At 35.1% G+C, this 19,073-nt stretch overlaps 1 protein-coding gene across 1 annotated transcript in view; it reads left to right on the top strand.

Moving 5' to 3' along the window:
- The window catches only part of LOC111064553 (dipeptidyl aminopeptidase-like protein 6), a 128,622-nt gene that overhangs the window by 72,197 nt on the left and 37,352 nt on the right, over positions 1 to 19,073 (top strand). Inside the window, exons 11-14 of the mRNA XM_039442331.1 lie at positions 100 to 329; positions 1,859 to 2,130; positions 8,917 to 9,060; positions 9,166 to 9,197. Of these exons, the coding sequence (XP_039298265.1) occupies positions 100 to 329; positions 1,859 to 2,130; positions 8,917 to 9,060; positions 9,166 to 9,197 (678 nt within the window). The remainder of the gene's footprint in view (positions 1 to 99; positions 330 to 1,858; positions 2,131 to 8,916; positions 9,061 to 9,165; positions 9,198 to 19,073) is intronic.

The following is a 19,073-nucleotide window of genomic DNA, read 5'->3' as shown; positions in this document are numbered from 1 at the left end:
GCCCTATATCATGGAATATATTCTTTTCTATCTTTTATCCAAGCTGGTATGTTGTGATACATTGGTCGTGATTGATCAGTTATTTTTGCGTTCTGACAGACACAACGCATCACCGGAGAGGGTAGTGGTTGGGTGGATCCTCCAGAGACACCTCTCTTCTCTCCGGATGGGAACGTGTACCTGACCCTGGCTCCAGTCAGGGATGGAGCGGCCGGCTTCTTCAGGCACATCGTGGCTGTCAACATCCCCAAGAAGCGCATGCTTCCTCTCACCCATGGCACATTCGAAGTGTCTAGGATTGTTGCTTGGGATCACGCCAATCAGCTTGTGTATGTTTCCAATTCCACCGCATCAATTTCTTCATTATATTAATGTTTGAAGATATTTTGCTATTAAATAGAAGAACTAGCAGTCCTATTGCTAAGACTAACTGCTAGTTGTTCTATTTGATAAAAAGAGATTCAATAGTAATAAGCAGTTCGTGATGGAAAACAACATTGAAGAGTTTAAAGATCATAATTTTCAAAGACTCACATGGTTTAGTGAGGACCATTGCAATATAGTCCAGTTAACGTAAGAGAAATGTGTGGAACACAAATTTTGACCCCATAGCTCCGTTTGGGATATTTTGAAGTTGAAAATTATGAAAAGTTCTCCATCTCTACCTCCTACCCTAACGAGGCGGAAGTGGTTTAAAGGTATCATTTTTTTTCTCACATAATATATCTCGTTAACTCTGTGTTTAATGTCTCTTCATCTCTCTACAAGTTGCATGTGACATTTTTCAAAAATATTTTTTCGCCACACTGCACAGAAAGCAGCTGTTTTCCAGTCCCTACGTAGATCTGAAAGACCTTGTTTGCAGACGACTCTCGACTGACGTAAGAAACAGGTTTCTTTCCGGCCTAGGCCGGGAAAGAGTACACTTTCCAGCCACTCCTCAAGTCCGTAGTTAATAAGTCATCCGCTAGATCGGGCGAGTGTCAACTTTCTTCAACTGAAGTCGCCATTATTTCAGTTCGAATTTCGAATCAAACTAATTCAGCATTCGCTTCGCAACCATTTTTATTCTATTATTTATTGTTGATCAGCGCATTCCGAATTTTCAAAAATGCTTGAGGATGACGACGCCCGTGATATTACAAGTAAAAATTTAAAAGAATCTGAAATCCTGACTGCAAATCTTCTACCACTAAAATCAAGAGATAGGTACGATAACGAGTATTCTTTATTTTGTGTTATTTATTTATTTTGTCAGCAATACCTGTGGTGTGGCGAAAAATATCGTTCACTCCACGGGCAAAAATGTTTTTCCGGCTCTCAATCTTTTCTAGCTCAATCGGCTTGAAAACCGATTTCGAGCCGGAAAAATCTCATTTTCTGCTCTAGGTGCGAAATATACTATATAGTTTCACTTTCGAGACTATATACACTATATATACATTATATATATACTATATACACTATATATTAACTATATACACTTTCGAGATTCATGCAGAAACCAAAATATGTTTGTCCCGTAACTATCCTTTAACAGAGCTGTGGGGTCGAAAATGATTGGATTCCAATAATCTCCCTCGATACCCTGTTTTTCGCATTGTTGAGCATTCGTTGCCTGGAATAAAAAAAGTTTCTCGCTACTCTATTGAATCAGTAATTTAACTAATTTTTGAATTGATTATTATTATGAGTAGCCCATATTGTCATAATAGTACTTTCTGTCTATTCTATCGAATCAGTAAATCTAGAATAAATTATTAATTCATCATTAAGTATTCAACCAGTAAATGAAGTGTTCTAATGATTTGATTATATTGTGAGTATTGGTGGTTGATTTGAGTGCGGTATGCGACAGGTTCTACCTAGGAGTGCCGAAAGGTCTTCCAGGCCAACTGCATCTGTACGTTGTGGGCTCAACTGCCCCCCAGGTGGGGGCCGCCCTGGGCACGCCCCACTGCCTCAGCTGTGCGCCTCCCGCCCCCGCACTGCCTGCCATCTACCAGGGGGCGGCCACTGCAACCGCCTCCGCGTCCGCCGCCTCCGCTGCCGGTTGGGACGATGACGAAGACGCGACCACCGTATCCACACCAACCGAACCACCTCCCGCGAAGCGGAGCAAGAAAATCGGTCAGAAAACTTATCTCACACTAGTAATTACTATATTATTTCATCCTTAGGGGGAAATGTGGTTGCCGGCTCAAGATTTCAAATTCGATACGAGGTCGGGAACTTGGAACGTTCAAGAGCCGGTAGATCATTTTTGCCCTCGTTGCAAACGCTTTTTTTCGCCACACCACAAAAAAATAAACAAACTGAAAACTTAAATCTTCAATTGAACATTTCATGATGTGGCACGATCAGCATCCTTGTTATTCAAGGTCATTTTTTCTTTTCCGCTCTGGGGCTGAATGTAAACGTTTTCGGCCCTCCAGCTGATCTTGTCGGAAACTGATTTCTTTTGACCTCCTTATGAGGTACCTCAAAAAATATCATAAAGTTCTAGTTTGGCAGAATAATAATAGATAATAGCATGACATTGTTTCTTGGCTTCATTAGCCAGGAGAAACAAAGGAGAAAGAAGAAAAAAACGCTTGTGCTTATAATAAACGTCGATTCAAATTCAAATTCAAATTCGAATTTTATTTATTCAAGTAAGTTACAACACATCCTGGTTTATACACGAATCTACAATAAATTACAGTACAACAGCTGATTATGCAACAAATTTCACATATTATGAAAACTTATTTATTACAATGAAGATTGAATGCAACATTAGAATATTGATAATATAGTATTGTAATATAACTACATAAATCAGCGTTGTTTCAACAATGAATAAATGATAATTTCAATGAATAAATATACACCCCACTATATGTAAGAAGCTGGTTGCTCTACATTCACGCTTCTTCTTTCTAATCATATGAACCATATGACTTGTTAATAATTTACTAATGTTCTTTATCAAACTAACAGCAGAGCTGATGAGAGAATTATTGAATGTTCATATTTGTACAGTTTAAGATTTATTGAGATTTATATTATAATTGACATTAAAATCGATTTTCTAAAGTAAATGAAAATCTTTCGTCAATTTCGTCATTTTAAGTAATATGTGCGAAGTAAGATCATTATAAATCGATTTTAATGTCAATTATAATATAAAAAAAAAAAATCACGGCTATGTATTGACTTCCGGGAACTGAACAAAATTGTAATACCAGAGCCACAACCATTCCCAAGAATAGAAGATATAACAGTGAAGGCTGGTAATTGTAAATGGTACACAGTACTTGATGTTAATTCAGCATTCTGGACAATACCAATAAAAAAAGAAGACAGAATGAAAACTGCATTTGTGACCCACGAAGGCCATTATCAATGGTTACGGATACCATTTGGTTTGAAGACCGCGCCTGCAATTTTTTAAAGAATATTGGGTAACACTTTACAAAAAAATAAGTTGACTGATTTTTGTACTTGCTACATTGATGATATTTTAATATTTTCAAAGACATTTGAGGAACACTTGAAACATATAAACTCGTACTTGATGCGGTTTATAAAGAAGGGTTCAAGCTGAAATTGGAAAAATGTAACTTTGCAAGGAGTTCAATTAAATATTTGGGACACATAATTGAAAATAACTCAGTCCGTCCACTCACTGACAATCTCAAAGCAATTGAAAATTTCCCACAACCGAAAACCAAGAAGAATGTACGCCAGTTTTGGGGAAAATAAATTTCTATTATAAATACATAGAGAATGCAGTGATAGTTCTAGAACCTTTACACAATCTACTGAGGAAGGACATACCTTTTATCTGGTCAGAGACATGTGATAAAGCTTTCCAAAACGTGAAGAAATACTTATGTTCTAGTCCCGTATTACAAATTTATGATTATGAAAAACCAGTATTCATTTTCACCGATGCCAGTGGAGAGGTATTTGGAGCTGTACTGAAACAACCAAAAGAAAATAATGAGCTTCATCCAGTAGCATATTTTTCAAAAAAACTGAGCCCTGCTCAAAAGAAGAAAAAAGCTATTTATCTGGAATGTATGGCTATAAAAGAGACAATTATGTATTGGCAATATTGGTTGATAGGACGGAAGTTTACAGTGATCACAGACCACAAACCATTGGAGAATCTCAGAGTGAAAGCACGAACCGATGAAGAATTGGGAGATCTTGTATACTACCTATCGCAATATGATTCACATTGATATATAGCCCAGGAAAAGGAAATGTTGAAGCAGATACTTTATCAAGAAATCCAGTTTTAGAGCACTTTGAAGGAAATGAAGACATTTTAACAGTTGTGAATTTGATATCTATACAAGAAATAAAAGACGATCAAGAAAAAAACAAAGAAGCAATAATGAATAATAGGAATGTTGAATATAAAGAGGAAATATTCTACAAATGTATGAAAGGAAACAAAAGAATCTTCCTTTCTCAAGAAAAGGGTAAAGAATGATTGAGAAAACTCATTTTCAACTAGGACATATCGGAACTCACCACACACTATTACACATACGTCCACATTACTACTTTTCCAACATGGATGAAATGGTCAAGCGCTATTGTGATTCGTGTCATATATGTAAGAAGAATAAAACAAGAAGAGGTCGCTCAATAGGATTACTTTCACAATTGGGTCCAGCTAGTGAACCGTATGAGATCATGTCGATAGATACTGTTGGAGGGTTTGGTGGAAACAACTCAACAAAACGATACCTACACATATTGGTCGATCACTTCTCTAGATATGCATTCACTTCAAGCTCTAGCGGTCAAACTACTAAAGAATACATTCATTGCTAGATCCTATCTTACAAAACCATTCTGTCAAGATCCTATTAGCTGATCAATATGCGTCTATCAAATCAAAAAAGTTTAGAGATTACCTACTCGAAAAAGGTGTTACAATGGTGTTCACATCGGTAGATTGCCCACAATCAAATGGTCTTAATGAGCGGCTAAACCAGACATTGGTGAATCGTATTAGATGCAAAGTGAATAGTCCAGAAGGAAGAACGCAGACGTGGTCGAAAATAGCGGAAAGTTGCACATCAGAATACAACAAGACAATCCATAGCACTACTAAATTTACACCAAGATATCTGCTATTGGGAGAGGATTTGGAAATAATACCATCACAACTGAGGAAAAATGAAACTTACAAATAGACAGAGAAGAAGCAATAAAAAATTCCAATTTAAACCACAAACGGAACAAACTGAGATGTGATAAGAACAGAAGAATATATGGTTTCAAGGAAAAAGAACTAGTGTATATAGAAAAAGGGAACAAGTTGAATAGAAATAAATTAGATGAAGTTAGAAGTGGACCGTTCCCCATTATAAGAAGAATATCAAACTCAATGTATGAAGTGGCCTGCGGAATTAATGGGAGTGAACCAATCATCTGTCACTCAAGCAAATTGACACCTTCGAGGAAGTTTCTCGTTCAAGGGGGGGAGATGTAAGAAGCTGGTTGCTCTACATTCACGCTTCTTCTTTCTAATCATATGAACCATATGACTTGTTAATAATTTACTAATGTTCTTTATCAAACTAACAGCAGAGCTGATGAGAGAATCATTGAATGTTCATATTTGTACAGTTTAAGATTTATTGAGATTTATATTATAATTGACATTAAAATCGATTTTCTAAAGTAAATGGAAATCTTTCGTCAATTATTCATTTTAAGTAATATGTGCGAAGTAAGATCATTATATATATATTATATGTGTTGGGGTATAAGTAATTAGTTGCTTATTGCGTGTAATAATTATTACTATTTACAAAATTCATTCACTGATATGGGATTAAAGTTTTTTTATAAAAAAATTAGTAAAAATTTATAATACAAACAAAATATGAAATTAGTAGATAAATATAATGTTCTATTAAGGATAATAATAAGAAAGGTTATTTTTAGAAAAATGAAAAACAGTAAAGAGAAGAATGAAGAATAATATTTACAGTCTAACTAAATTTTCACAATTTTCCACTCCAATATCAACCAACCAGGAAATAAACTTTTCTTGAACCTGTGTCTATTGAATTCTTCCCTAATGTAACTTGGTATTGAATTATAAATTTTTGGTCCCAAATATGTGTAGTTTCTTTGCCCAAATATAGTGTTCATCCTTGGTACTATTGAATACGTGTTTCTCTGCCTTGTTTGATGGTTATGATCTGCCAGTCTTATGTGTTCGTTGTTTCTCCTCATTCGCGTGATGATAGCCTGGATGTAGAGTTGTCTTACACTCAGTACTTACTATCCTTGAAAATAATGTTCGTGGGAATTAATTTTCCTTAAAGCCTATTACTTTTAGTATTCGTTTTTGAAGTTTATAGAGAGGTTCAACATGTATAAAATTCGTAGCTCCCCAGATAATTATGACGTATCTTAAATTGATTGCACTAAAGAAAAATAAACATTTTTTAATGTCTCATAGTTGAGGATTTTACGGAGTTGATAGAATTTGTAGAGAAGCTTCCTGATCCGGGTAATTGATAGATAAATGTGCTTGTCCCATTTGAATTTGTTGTCCACTATTGTTCCTAAATATTTTATTTCATTGACTTGTTGAATTGAAGGGCAATCACACGGGTTGTTGGTGCTTCCACAGTGATGCAGGATTATTGAAGAATCCGGTGGTCTCGTCCGTTCTGTCAGAGAAAAGGCTAAAAATTTCGTTTTTGTTGCATTTACTGTAAGCAAATCTTCTCTTAACCATTTATCGACTTTCATCAATTCTTCCTGTGCCAGATTAAAAACTTCCTCCCAGGTGTTTCCTTCAAATAGTATACACTTATCATCAGCAAAAGCTATTACTCTTCCTCTTATCTTAATTGAACATAGCTCATTTCCATATGCCAAATACAGAATTGGCCCAAGAACTGTTCCTTGGGGAATCCCAAAAAAATTGATAAAAATGAAAAAAAGAAGGAACTCTTTTTGATTTATTACTTGAGTGAATGGACCGATCTAAGACGCATTGAGTTCAAAGAAGCAACTGGAGTCTCAGAACTATTCATTATTGAATTTTAATATGTAACTTTCATATTATTCATTTTTCAATATTCATTTTTCGAATCTATGTTTCTGTGAGCCGGCCAGGTTAGCCGAGACCTATTTGAAATGTTTATATGGTCGCGGGTACGAATCTCACCGCTAGATAAAAAACTGAAGCAATAGCCCACGTGTTGAGGTATGCATCTGCATTGTAAAAATTATTCATAAAATATTTGGACTCATCCGATGTATTCTATTCAATTTTGAAAACCAAATTATTCTGCCGGTCATTCAATGGGAAAAGTAAATAAAATATGCCGGTTTATACATAATATAATCTCATTTTCTATATTATTCAATCAGACATATATAAATAAACGATTCTCTAGAAAGGTATTAAATTAGCTAGTGGCTGGGCAATAAAATTTTACACAGCAATGAATGTTTTCACGAATCGTTTTTATGATTACGGCCCTTGATTACTGAGAAGCTCATATCATATTTGAGCCTACTAGAACCAAAAAGGGCAAAAGAAAAATTTAGTAAATTTTTCAGTAGAAGCAAATTTTCTGTTCTCTTTATTTGTAATAGAGAATAAGGGCTGATTTTCTTATTGTTTTGTTGTAATATTTTTATTAACAATTACAACAACATTTCAATGAATAAGACAGTAGTATTTTAGATTTTTAGTAAATGAAATTGGAGATTGCTCTTTCTGGTACCAAATATTTTTTTATAGTGGATATTGTCTTTTTTGTTCCCAACATACCTGGATATTGTCCTTTTTGCTCAAATCTCCACAACATATAGCTGAACACCTCCAATATCAAACATCATTGAAATTTTATAAGAAAAGATTGTAATCAAGACAATTGTCATTGAGCTATCATTAGGTCTTCTTCTCTCTACTGGAATTGTATTAATATATTTAAAAAGGAAAGGACTTTGCGAATTATAATCCCTATTGCTGGAGAATCTACTGTGAAACTGTTGAGAGTGTGCCACATCTAAACGATTTAGTAACATGCTTCTCTTTACATTTCGAGGCTGTTGCCAAATCCTTTGGAGTGTACCTGTTGGGTAAATGAATTTTCAGTGATCTTATAGATTGTTTGAATGATTGTGTAAACCGTATTCTCTTGGTCAACCCATTCTTAACTATTATCAAGCTAAGGAGAAGGAGCTGTGTTGCACTCTGAATAATATTATTTCACAGTATCAAGTAGAAGTACAACTAGTATTATTCTTACAGTATCAAATTAATATAAGTTCTAGACAGGTTACAGTACCTTTGCTTTTAAATAATGTTTTTTTCCACTTATCTGGCTGGCGACTTCTCTTCCGAGCTTTTGATGGAGCCACAGAGATCACTTCAGGTGTTTCGGGATCCATAGCTCCACTAAGTTTCACTCTTGGCTCTAAGTTTCTACTCTTAATAATAATAATTCAACATAATTATTGGAACACTGAAAGCCTATAATAACTCTATATTCAATGAAAATATAGCGATTTGATAGCTGGAATTAGACAACAATGAACAATGAATGCACGTAAAACAAAACATAACCTCGAACTTGAACAGCTGGAACAGTGGTCACGTGACAGCTTCCTTCCTGCTGGTTGGCTGGAATGGAGTTTGTCTCTTATGATTCCAACAGTCGGTGGAGATTTTCTCTTTTTGAAAAGAACCACGATTTTTGGATCCAATTTTAACATGGATCTTGTATCTTTTCGTAGTATCTGTGTTGAGCATTGGATAGAGCGCTTTTCTATACATAGAATGGAACAAAACCATGAAAATGCAAAAATGGTGGAGATTGCTCTTTTTGGTCCCAATAGGCTCATTTAAAATAACGTTGGTCTGTTTTTTAATTGCAGAGAAAAGCCATAAAGTGGAAGACCTGTATCGACCATGCACCTACCACAATGCTTATTTCAGTCGTAGTCTAGCCTATTTTGTACTGGAATGCTTGGGACCAGGAATCCCAACGGTGACACTGTACTCGACGTATGGAGGGGGAAATGGCATCCAGACACCACAACGCAATTCGACCATCAATCAAACACCAAATGCCACCAGCTCCAACTCCTCATCCACCACTGCTTCCCAAGTCAAGCCTCGTCTACTTGCCACACTGCAAAATAACACCAAACTTCATGTAAGTGAACCCATACATTTCTCAAGTGTTCACTGGTATTCCAGGATTATTATTGTACATACAGCGTGGGTGAAAAGTCCGATAACAGCTTAATATCTCATACACAAAGGTAATTTGACGGTGGGTGTGATTGGGGATCCTACTCAAATTTCAAATTCTACTTTACTATGCTTTTAAAAATCTGGTCCGCCATCTTGGATCCGCCATATTGAATGCAAATTTATTTTTTTTTAAATAGGAAGGTTGTCTTACAATCCATGATTTCAATACAGAATTTCAAGAAAAAATGAATGGCGAAAACCGCACATGAATATCTCAAACCGTTTAGAAGATATTCACATTATTAATCAATACCATGCAAATCAGAAATGAAATACATAAGTGGTATTGATTAATAATGTGAATATCTTCTGAACGGTTCGAGATATCGATGTGCGGTTTTCACCATTCATTTTTTCTTGGAATTCCGTATCGAAATCATATATCGCATGACCACCTTCCTATTTAAAAAAAATAAATTAGTATTTTAAATTTGAGTAGGATTCCCAATCACACCCACCTTGGAATCACATTTTCTTATGAGATACTAAGCCGTTCTCATACTTTTTTCTCTCTTTTCTGCTTTGAATAGTATTGATTTATAATGTGAATATCTTCGATACAGTTCGAGATATCGATATGCGTTTTCCGCCATTCATTTTTTCTTGAAATTTCGTATCGAAATCATGTATTGCATGACCACCTTCCTATTTAAAAAAATAAAGTTGCATTCAATATGGTGGATCCAAGATGGCGGACCAGATTTTTAAACTCATAGTAAAGTAGAATTTCCAATTTGATTAGGATTCCCAATCACACCCACCCTCAAATTACATTTGTGTATGAGATATTGAGCCGTTCTCGGACTTTTCACCCACTCTGTATAATTGAAAGTACTGAATAAAGCCAGTTAAACAAACATTTTTGATTTTTGTTTATTTAATCATTCAGAATTACACAACTTAGAGAAAAGTACCACAGGCTTATAAGCCCAAAACGGTTACAATTCTAATTTTTACAACAGTCCAAATGTAGCTATAGCTTATGTGTCACTTCAACATTCTTCTAATTCAATTCTATTAGATCAAGCAGATGATGTCAATTGGATTATGGTTGTCAAGTTCTGTTCAATCTGGAGAATTTCATGAGGACGGCAAAAAATCTAACGTCCAAAAATCGACGTGGCTTTGGAGTACTCAATTCCAGTTCTACACAAATTCTCTTAAGAGTACTTAAGTACTTGTTTAGATCTAGTACTAAGAGAACTAAAGGTGAGCGAGCACTAGGTCGGTGGGGCGGCGCGGCGCGCAGGAGAGCGGAAAATGGAAGGTCCGTGCACTGCGAGCGCGGCGCGACGCCGTTTTGGACTAGTTAGTCGTGACGTAGACTTGTCAATTGCGATTTGAATTAAGACATAGATTTTGAAGTAAGAGTTCTAATTTGAGGTTGCGATAAAGTGGCAGACGTGAGTGATGGATGACTCAGATGAAGTAATGTTATTTTTGGCAGTTGTTGATGAAGCAGAGAAATAGGAACTATCAAGGAAAAAAGAGAAAATGTTGGTACATTCCATTAACTTATCATAATCGTGTTATTTTTGGCAGTTGTGGATGAAGCAGAGAAATAGGAACTATCAAGGAAAAAAGAGAAATGTTGGTACATTCCATTAACTTATCGTAATCGTGTTATTTTTGGCAGCTGTGGATTGAGCAGAGAAATAGGAACTATCAAGGAAAAAAGAGAAATGTTGGTACATTCCATTAACTTATCGTAATCGTGTTATTTTTGGCAGCTGTGGATGAAGCAGAGAAATAGGAACTATCAAGGAAAAAAGAGAAAATGTTGGTACATTCCATTAACTTATCATAATCGTGTTATTTTTGGCAGTTGTGGATGAAGCAGAGAAATAGGAACTATCAAGGAAAAAAAAGAGAAAATGTTGGTACATTCCATTAACTTATCGTAATCGTGTTATTTTTGGCTGTTGTGGATGAAGCAGAGAAATAGGAACTATCAAGGAAAAAAGAGAAAATGTTGGTACATTCCATTAACTTATCATAATCGTGTTATTTTTGGCAGTTGTGGATGAAGCAGAGAAATAGGAACTATCAAGGAAAAAAGAGAAAATGTTGGTACATTCCATTAACTTATCGTAATCGTGTTATTTTTGGCTGTTGTGGATGAAGCAGAGAAATAGGAACTATCAAGGAAAACAGAGATAATGTTGGTACATTCCATTAACTTATCATAATCGTGTTATTTTTGGCAGTTGTGGATGAAGCAGAGAAATAGGAACTATCAAGGAAAAAAGAGAAAATGTTGGTACATTCCATTAACTTATCGTAATTGTGTTATTTTTGGCAGTTGTGGATGAAGCAGAGAAATAGGAACTATCAAGGAAAAAAGAGAAATGTTGGTACATTCCATTAACTTATCGTAATTGTGTTATTTTTGGCAGCTGTGGATTGAGCAGAGAAATAGGAACTATCAAGGAAAAAAGAGAAAATGTTGGTACATTCCATTAACTTAACATAATCGTGTTATTTTTGGCTGTTGTGGATGAAGCAGAGAAATAGGAACTATCAAGGAAAAAAGAGAAAATGTTGGTACATTCCATTAACTTATCATAATCGTGTTATTTCTGGCAGTTGTGGATGAAGCAGAGAAATAGAAACTATCAAGGAAAAAAAATTGCATAGTTGCCTGTAAAGTTGGTATATGGGCGAAAGTTTTACGTGACAACGACTTTGAGTGGTAAAATAATTTTAATGTGAATATTCATTCCTATAGTAGAAAGAAGGATGAAATAATAGTAACAATTTAAAACATTTATTTATACAAAGAATTATATTTAAAACATTTATTTATACAAAGAATCTCGCACTGAATTTCATATTAACAAAATTTTATTTTACCTTCACACATCCTCAACAAAATCACTCTGTCTCTCTCGCTCTTAGGCGGGCTAACTGTGCTCGATTCAATTTTTTACATAGCAAGTCGCGCTCATTTTTTCAAGTTAAACAAATTATTATTGGCTGAGAAATGATTTATACTACTTTTGTGATTGAAAACTACCACAACATTGTGATTGCTACAACATAACCTATTCACTTATACCTATTATACTTACACTTATACCACAGAATTACAATTATAGGAGTTTTCTCTGCTTATACCTATTCACTTATACTTATTCACATAACCTATTCACTAAGTAGTGGCGCAGTCGCAGGAGATTGCTCCGTTTCACTCTCTCTCCAGGTGAATGCCTTCGGGTTGCTCGCCACTGCTCCTATTCGTGCTCTTTCCAGACGACCATGAACCGAAATGCATGCTCTCACTCGCTCTCATTGTGAGCGCATAACGTGGGAACGTAACGCAGTTTCTTGAAGTGTCACCCGGCAAACCAATTTATAAGACGTTAGTAGATAGATTTTTACATTTCAGACTGACTTTTTTGCTCCAAAACCCCCTCCCCCTCTCCCCCCTCGTCCATCATGCCACCCCTTCCCCCCGCCCGCAGGGTGGGGGGTGTTCTAAAAATAGATTTCCCCTTCCCCCTACCCAGTGGTGATGAGGGGGATGAAAAGAGAAGGATGTATCTTTCTCTCTCTCTTTCTAAAAATGGATTTCCCTTCCCCCTGCCCAGTGGTGATGAAGGGGATGAAAAGAGAGAGATATATCTCTCTCTAACCCCTTCCCCTTGCTCAGTGGAGATGAGGGGGATGAAAAGAGATATCTCTCTCTCAAATAGATTTTCCCTTCCCCCTCACAAGTATAGACAAGGGGCATGAAGAAAGTGAGGGAAAAAATAATTCCCCTTTGAGGGGGAAAAAATTCCCTTGTTGACAGATTGAAGTGAATCCTTTTCTCTAATGCTATGCTGACAGATTGAAGTGAATCCTTCACTCTACATCTATACTGACAGATTGAAGTGAATCCTTTTCTCTAATGCCATACTGACAGATTGAAGTGAATCGAGAGAGAGAGAGAGGTCAATGACTCTCTCTACATCTATTGCTTAATAATCTATTGCTATATACTGTACTAGTGAATCTCTACAATAATCTAAGTTCTATAATGGGTCATATTATGCTTGGTTTCCAACTGACAGTCAAGAGTTCAATCAAACTGTTTATGAATGTGTAAAAAATTGAGCTCTTTTGCTGTACAAACATGCCAGTCGTTATTGTTTAAGTGTTTTCTCCGACAATATGTAAGTATAATTGGAATGAGCTAGCATATCTAAAAATACTTACATATTCTCAGACCTATTTCACTCGGGGAAAATAATACTCAACGTCTATAGTTACCATGAAACTGTCTAAGAAGATACGATTTCCGCTCACATTTAATTCCCATGAACGAGAATTAAAACTTCTGATGTTATCCTCATTCAAAACCACTGAATATTCTTTCGGCAACTTAATAGTATGTTTAAAGTCGCCTTCACTATCAACATCAATAATTTTAAGGTGAATTTCGCCATTATCAGCAAATGTTACCTTTGTTAGCACAAACCAATCATAAGGATAGAATTCAAAACCCAAATCAAGTAGTGGATTTGCTTCTACAGAGAACTCGTTGAAACTTCTCCAATCGAAATAGTTAGACAGCATGTTGTCAGTTCAAGCATTTAGACTAAAGTGACGCGTGCGCCTGCTCGTGTGCGTGCTACACTCCCTTGTCTAGACAAATGACACATGCGCTCTGCTCCCTGTGAGGTCCCCCTCTACAGATAAGTCTGATAACTCCTGCATCGCAAAACCGTTACATTCAATCATAGACACATGAAAAAATGTCTAGACTGATTTATTGTGTTGAAGCGACATGTGTTTAACCGTTAAAGTTTATTATCCTTCAAATTTCACTCTCCCATAATATGTCAAGTGTTATCCTTTCACATAATTTCAGAGACTAAACTCTTTATACTCGCCGCCTTCATCTTGAAGCAGCATGTGTTTATCCGTTTAAATTCACTATGCTTCAAATTTCACTCTCTCTCTCTCATAATATGTCAAGTGTTATCCTTTTACAAGATTTTATGTTTTCGGGGTCAATACGACCCCTTTGTACTGTGCTAAACCCATTTTTTCTGTAATAATTTTCGGCTACCTGATTTTCTGTAAGGTTATGTTGTTTGGCCTCTATCCAGTTCATATTAAAACTCATGCGTGCGTATGCGCTCACGATATCGAAGGCCACTCTGTGGATGAATAAATTAAGATAATCTATGAATGGAGCCGAACATTGCAGTCTCATAACAGAGCCCTCTTCCGAATTTTTAATTGCCTCAGCTATTTCATCACGAATGCTTTTCACAGCGACTTCCATCTCGTTTTTCTTAATAAAATCTCCTATATCATTTTTAGTTGCATACTTTTCTGCAATTTGATTAATCAGAATAGCAATAGCATCTTTTGAAATGAATTGTTCAATACCGTCCATAATATTAGCTTTTATTGCACTCACCATTTCAGATAATCATTTTTCAAACTCTTCCTTTGTTAATGAAGAACTAGTCAATTTCTGCAAAGTAGATTCTAAATATTGCTTATCAATTGGTGATGGGTGTGTTTCATTTACTTCAGTAAAAATTTCTGTACTAAGCTGTTTTAATTTAGTATTGAGATAGTTTCTGTCCAGCACCTCCAAATTCTTAATTTTATCCGATATGGCTTTTAATTTCTCATCTAAATAAGCTTTATCAACTTTATCATTGTTAATACTGTTCAACTGGGATAAAAAGCTGTCTGTTAAAGTTTTCACTTCTCCTAGAGCAGATTCTAAAGTTAGAGTTCTCTCTGCAATAACTTTATCGATATTGGCACTAAAATTTTGTAATGAACTTAGAATATGTTCTCTTTCAATTATGCTCACTCCGATATTCTTTGTATTTTCTGAAACGAGTTTGGTTATTTGCGAATCTAAATAAAATTTCACAGCTTCGCTGATTCCTTGTTGATTTATCGATTCGATTATTTTCTGTGTTATCGAGTCAATATCACATGTAAGATTAGCAGCAGCACCACCACCACCGCCAGCACTAGGTGTATCAATCTGACCAAATCGATGCAGAGTCATCGTAGCACTAAACAATTAGTTTTGCTTCTTTTAGCTCTTCAATTATAGAGGCGATCTCAACATCATGTCCAGTGTTGCCAGAAGCTTTTGAGGAATAGAGTAAATTTAATCTTTCCACTAATTCGTCAAAATTATTGTATTGATAAAAAGTATTGATAAATTCTATCATGAGAATTATTTTTTGCGAATTTCAATAAACCCCATCCCTTCTTTTTACTAATTTTTTTACTGGGAAATAACTTCTGAATCATTTGCGATTTAATTCCCTGATTTCGTTTAACATAGCCTCTTCGATCTAAATGTATGCCTGTAAGTGTTAAGATTTTTTTATACTTATCCAGATCTCTCTGATTATAAAGATTCGAATTCGGTCTTGAACTAAATAATAACTCAAGTAGACCGTGTGTTAAACGAAATCTTTCATTATAAATATCTATATAACCGTTATCGAATATTACTTGCTGATTTCCAATATAATACACATCATCTTTAGAATTGTATGAAATTCCATAACTAATTGAATTATTCAATTTTTCTGCATGAAACGTTTTTAGATATTGTGACAGCACATCATCGTTTTTACTAGAACCAAGTAAACTGTTTTCAAATTTAGTTGAGCTTAAAAGATTGCCTGTTGAACTCCCATAGCTTTTATCATAACTCGACTGCTCATCATCAATCTCCATGCTCTCTTCTTCCTCTTTTACCTCTTCCTTTTTTGGTTTTACACCATGATTAGAGTGAAAACTAGATTTGTTTTTTCCCAGTTCAATTATGGGCTCTATCAACGGTGAGAGCGTTTTCCTATTGTATTCCTCCGATCGTTTTTCAAAATTAACTAAGCTTTTATGCTTGTCGCTGATTACTTTTCTCAATTTCTTAATCTTTTCGATTAAACCAACGTTCTTTCTATTCAGTTTTCTGCTGCTGCGTGTTTTAGACAACATGACTGCACAAAGAATTAATCTCTACTGAACGGTAAGAAACATATCGAGCGAATCTCGGTACTTGCTGCTATTAATTCCACACTCGGTCATAATAGTTACAAAATTATGAGGTTTACGATTCCAAACTTTATGACAAAGTTTAGTGAAATCTTTATAAGAAATATCTCCTCCAACATGATCTCTGTGAATTAATTTCAGACTCAATAAATCTATCTTGAAGATTATAATCATATTTGCATTGTCCCTAGTGAAATGTTTCTGTGTAGCTCCATAACTCTGAATTAAATATGCAGTGTCAATATTACGATGTCGGCCCATAGTGAAATATTCTCTTATTTGAGGTACATGATTAAGTTGTAAGTTGTCAAATATAACTAAAGAATATTCTGATATTTTGTTTGGATGAGGTATAGATTCAGAATTGTTGTTTATATGAAATTCAATATCTTTCATTTTTGAAAAGACTTTTCTCAAAAACAAGTACTTATCTTGATACTCGCTCTTCGTATGCAAGTATATAATTTTAAATCTCAACCCATTCTTTGAAAAAATTGAATTAAATAGCAAATTGGTCTTGCCACAGCCTGAAGAGCCTATTATAAGGATCCTTGCATTATGGGGTAACAACTTACCATTTTTACACCATGTTGGCATTTCTTTCTGTCTTATAACTTTGTCAAAATTAACTATCGGGATATTACTCATGTTAGACACGTGTACAGCATGTGATCTGATAAGGAACTAATCATTTTTCATAAGTTATCAGCGAGGAGGAGGGTGTGTGCTAGACACCACATGGCTGCGTGTATAGCTTATCACATTGAGATGCAAGCGACAGGCGCTCGCTCTCCCCTTTCAATGCACTGATAGAAGTTTCTCACTTCAACATATTGTTCCCTCTCTTTCCCGCACCCTCTTTACTAGAATGCATCTGTTGCTTGCCCTTATCTAAGCCTTAGCAAATTACGAAAATGAATCTTTGGATTAAAATGAAACTGACAAGCGTTTTTTGATAAAGACATATTATATTTACACCAAATCTTTGTCATATTTACACTGAATGGAATGTATTACAATGTGATATAGATTATTTTTCATCTAATAGTTGACTTCTACTAATATAACTAGGCATTGAAGATCTAATCCACTTAACAAGCAATCCTTTTTTGTCGCGCTTTAATATTTTTTCAATCAGATATACTTGTCTCTCCAATTCGTTTAATTCTGTTTTTTTAATTTCTTCTCCGTAAAACCTACCACTAATTACTTCTCCGTTTAGATCTCGCAAGCTATACATTACAGGTTGAGAAGGAAATATAGAATGAATTACAAAATACTCTGCACTCCAATTTATGTTATAAGATTTATCGAAAAGAACCCTTTTCTTTGAGATTCGTACAACATCTCCTAGCTTAAATTTCGGTTTTGAATTTTTCAATTTATATTGTCTATTGAATGCAGAATTCAAAGACATTAAAACACAATTACGATCTTTTTTCCTCACATCTTTAGGTTTCATTCTAATTGAAGTGTGCATTGTTGCATTATAATCATGAACCAAACTGTCTAGCTGTGATATCCAGTTTTTGGTTCCACGTTCAGTTAAATATCTTTAAATTTTTGCTTTAATTGTTCTATTAAACCTTTCAACTATGGAGGCTTTCTTATCGCTAAAAACATGATAATGTTTAATACTGTATCTATTTGATAACGCTTTAACTTTTGAATTGAAGAATTCTGTTCCCTGATCTGAATGAAACAGCTTAACTCCCTTATTTTTAGAAATAATTGGCTCGAGTGCATCAAATACAGATTGACTTGACTTGTCTTTTAATGGTGCACAATATGCGAATTTTGAAAAACAATTAATAACAGCTAAGATATACCTATAACCTTTATTAAAACTTGATAAACTGCTCATCTCAATGACATCTTGAGCAAGTATTGACTGGCTTGAAGCAAGTATTTCTCACTTTTCAACTCATATTTGCGAGTAGGATAGTTAACGCGTGGTATACTATGAAGTTCTAATGCTATCTTAGATCTAATAATATTCATATTTACAACACGAAATCAAAATTAGTGGTGATGCATGCTTGTCATAGGACATACTGAGCAATCAGTTCAGAGTGTTGTTGGCACTCTATAATGTCCGAAAGGTAAAGTGTCCACACCGTTCTCAGCAATATATCTCTTATTGTCATAAGGGCTCAAACAGATTTTTGCACATTCAATCTGATACATGGTGTGATTATAGGACCTCATCATATTAAATTTTTCAATGTGTTCACAACGTTCAATCAGCGATTTCTTATATAAATTGAAATTAGGTTTTCTACATTTCACTTTGGTACACCCTTTGCTACACATTTATTTACAGGTTCTTCATTCTCGTTACATACTAAATATGAGTAAACTTTGGATCGAAGCCCTACAAATCTATGGACAGGTTTTGAGGCTGTCTCATCCTTGAACTTTCCTACAACTTTATTTCTCTCCATGGAAAAGCATGGGTGGTAAGGAGGGTAATTACTAGTTTCGAAAAGGGTCAAATTTTCTTTAATCAACTGATACACGTCTTTGACTTTTACGTTTAAAAGAAAACTATCTGTATCGGTCATACAGAGTTCTACACGATCCCACGGTATATTTTTTTGTAATTTGCAATAGAAAAAATCGTACATATGGAATTTACTCAACTCCAGTACAGAAAACCCAGAATAGACAGGCTTGTTCATTTTTAGTTCCAACTTGCGAGAGAAAACCACGATCACGTTCGGACTAATTATTTGCCAGCGTTTAC

This window comes from Nilaparvata lugens, chromosome X (genome assembly GCF_014356525.2).
Source record: "Nilaparvata lugens isolate BPH chromosome X, ASM1435652v1, whole genome shotgun sequence".
Lineage (NCBI taxonomy): Eukaryota > Metazoa > Arthropoda > Insecta > Hemiptera > Delphacidae > Nilaparvata > Nilaparvata lugens.
This window is presented reverse-complemented; position numbering and strand designations above follow the sequence as displayed.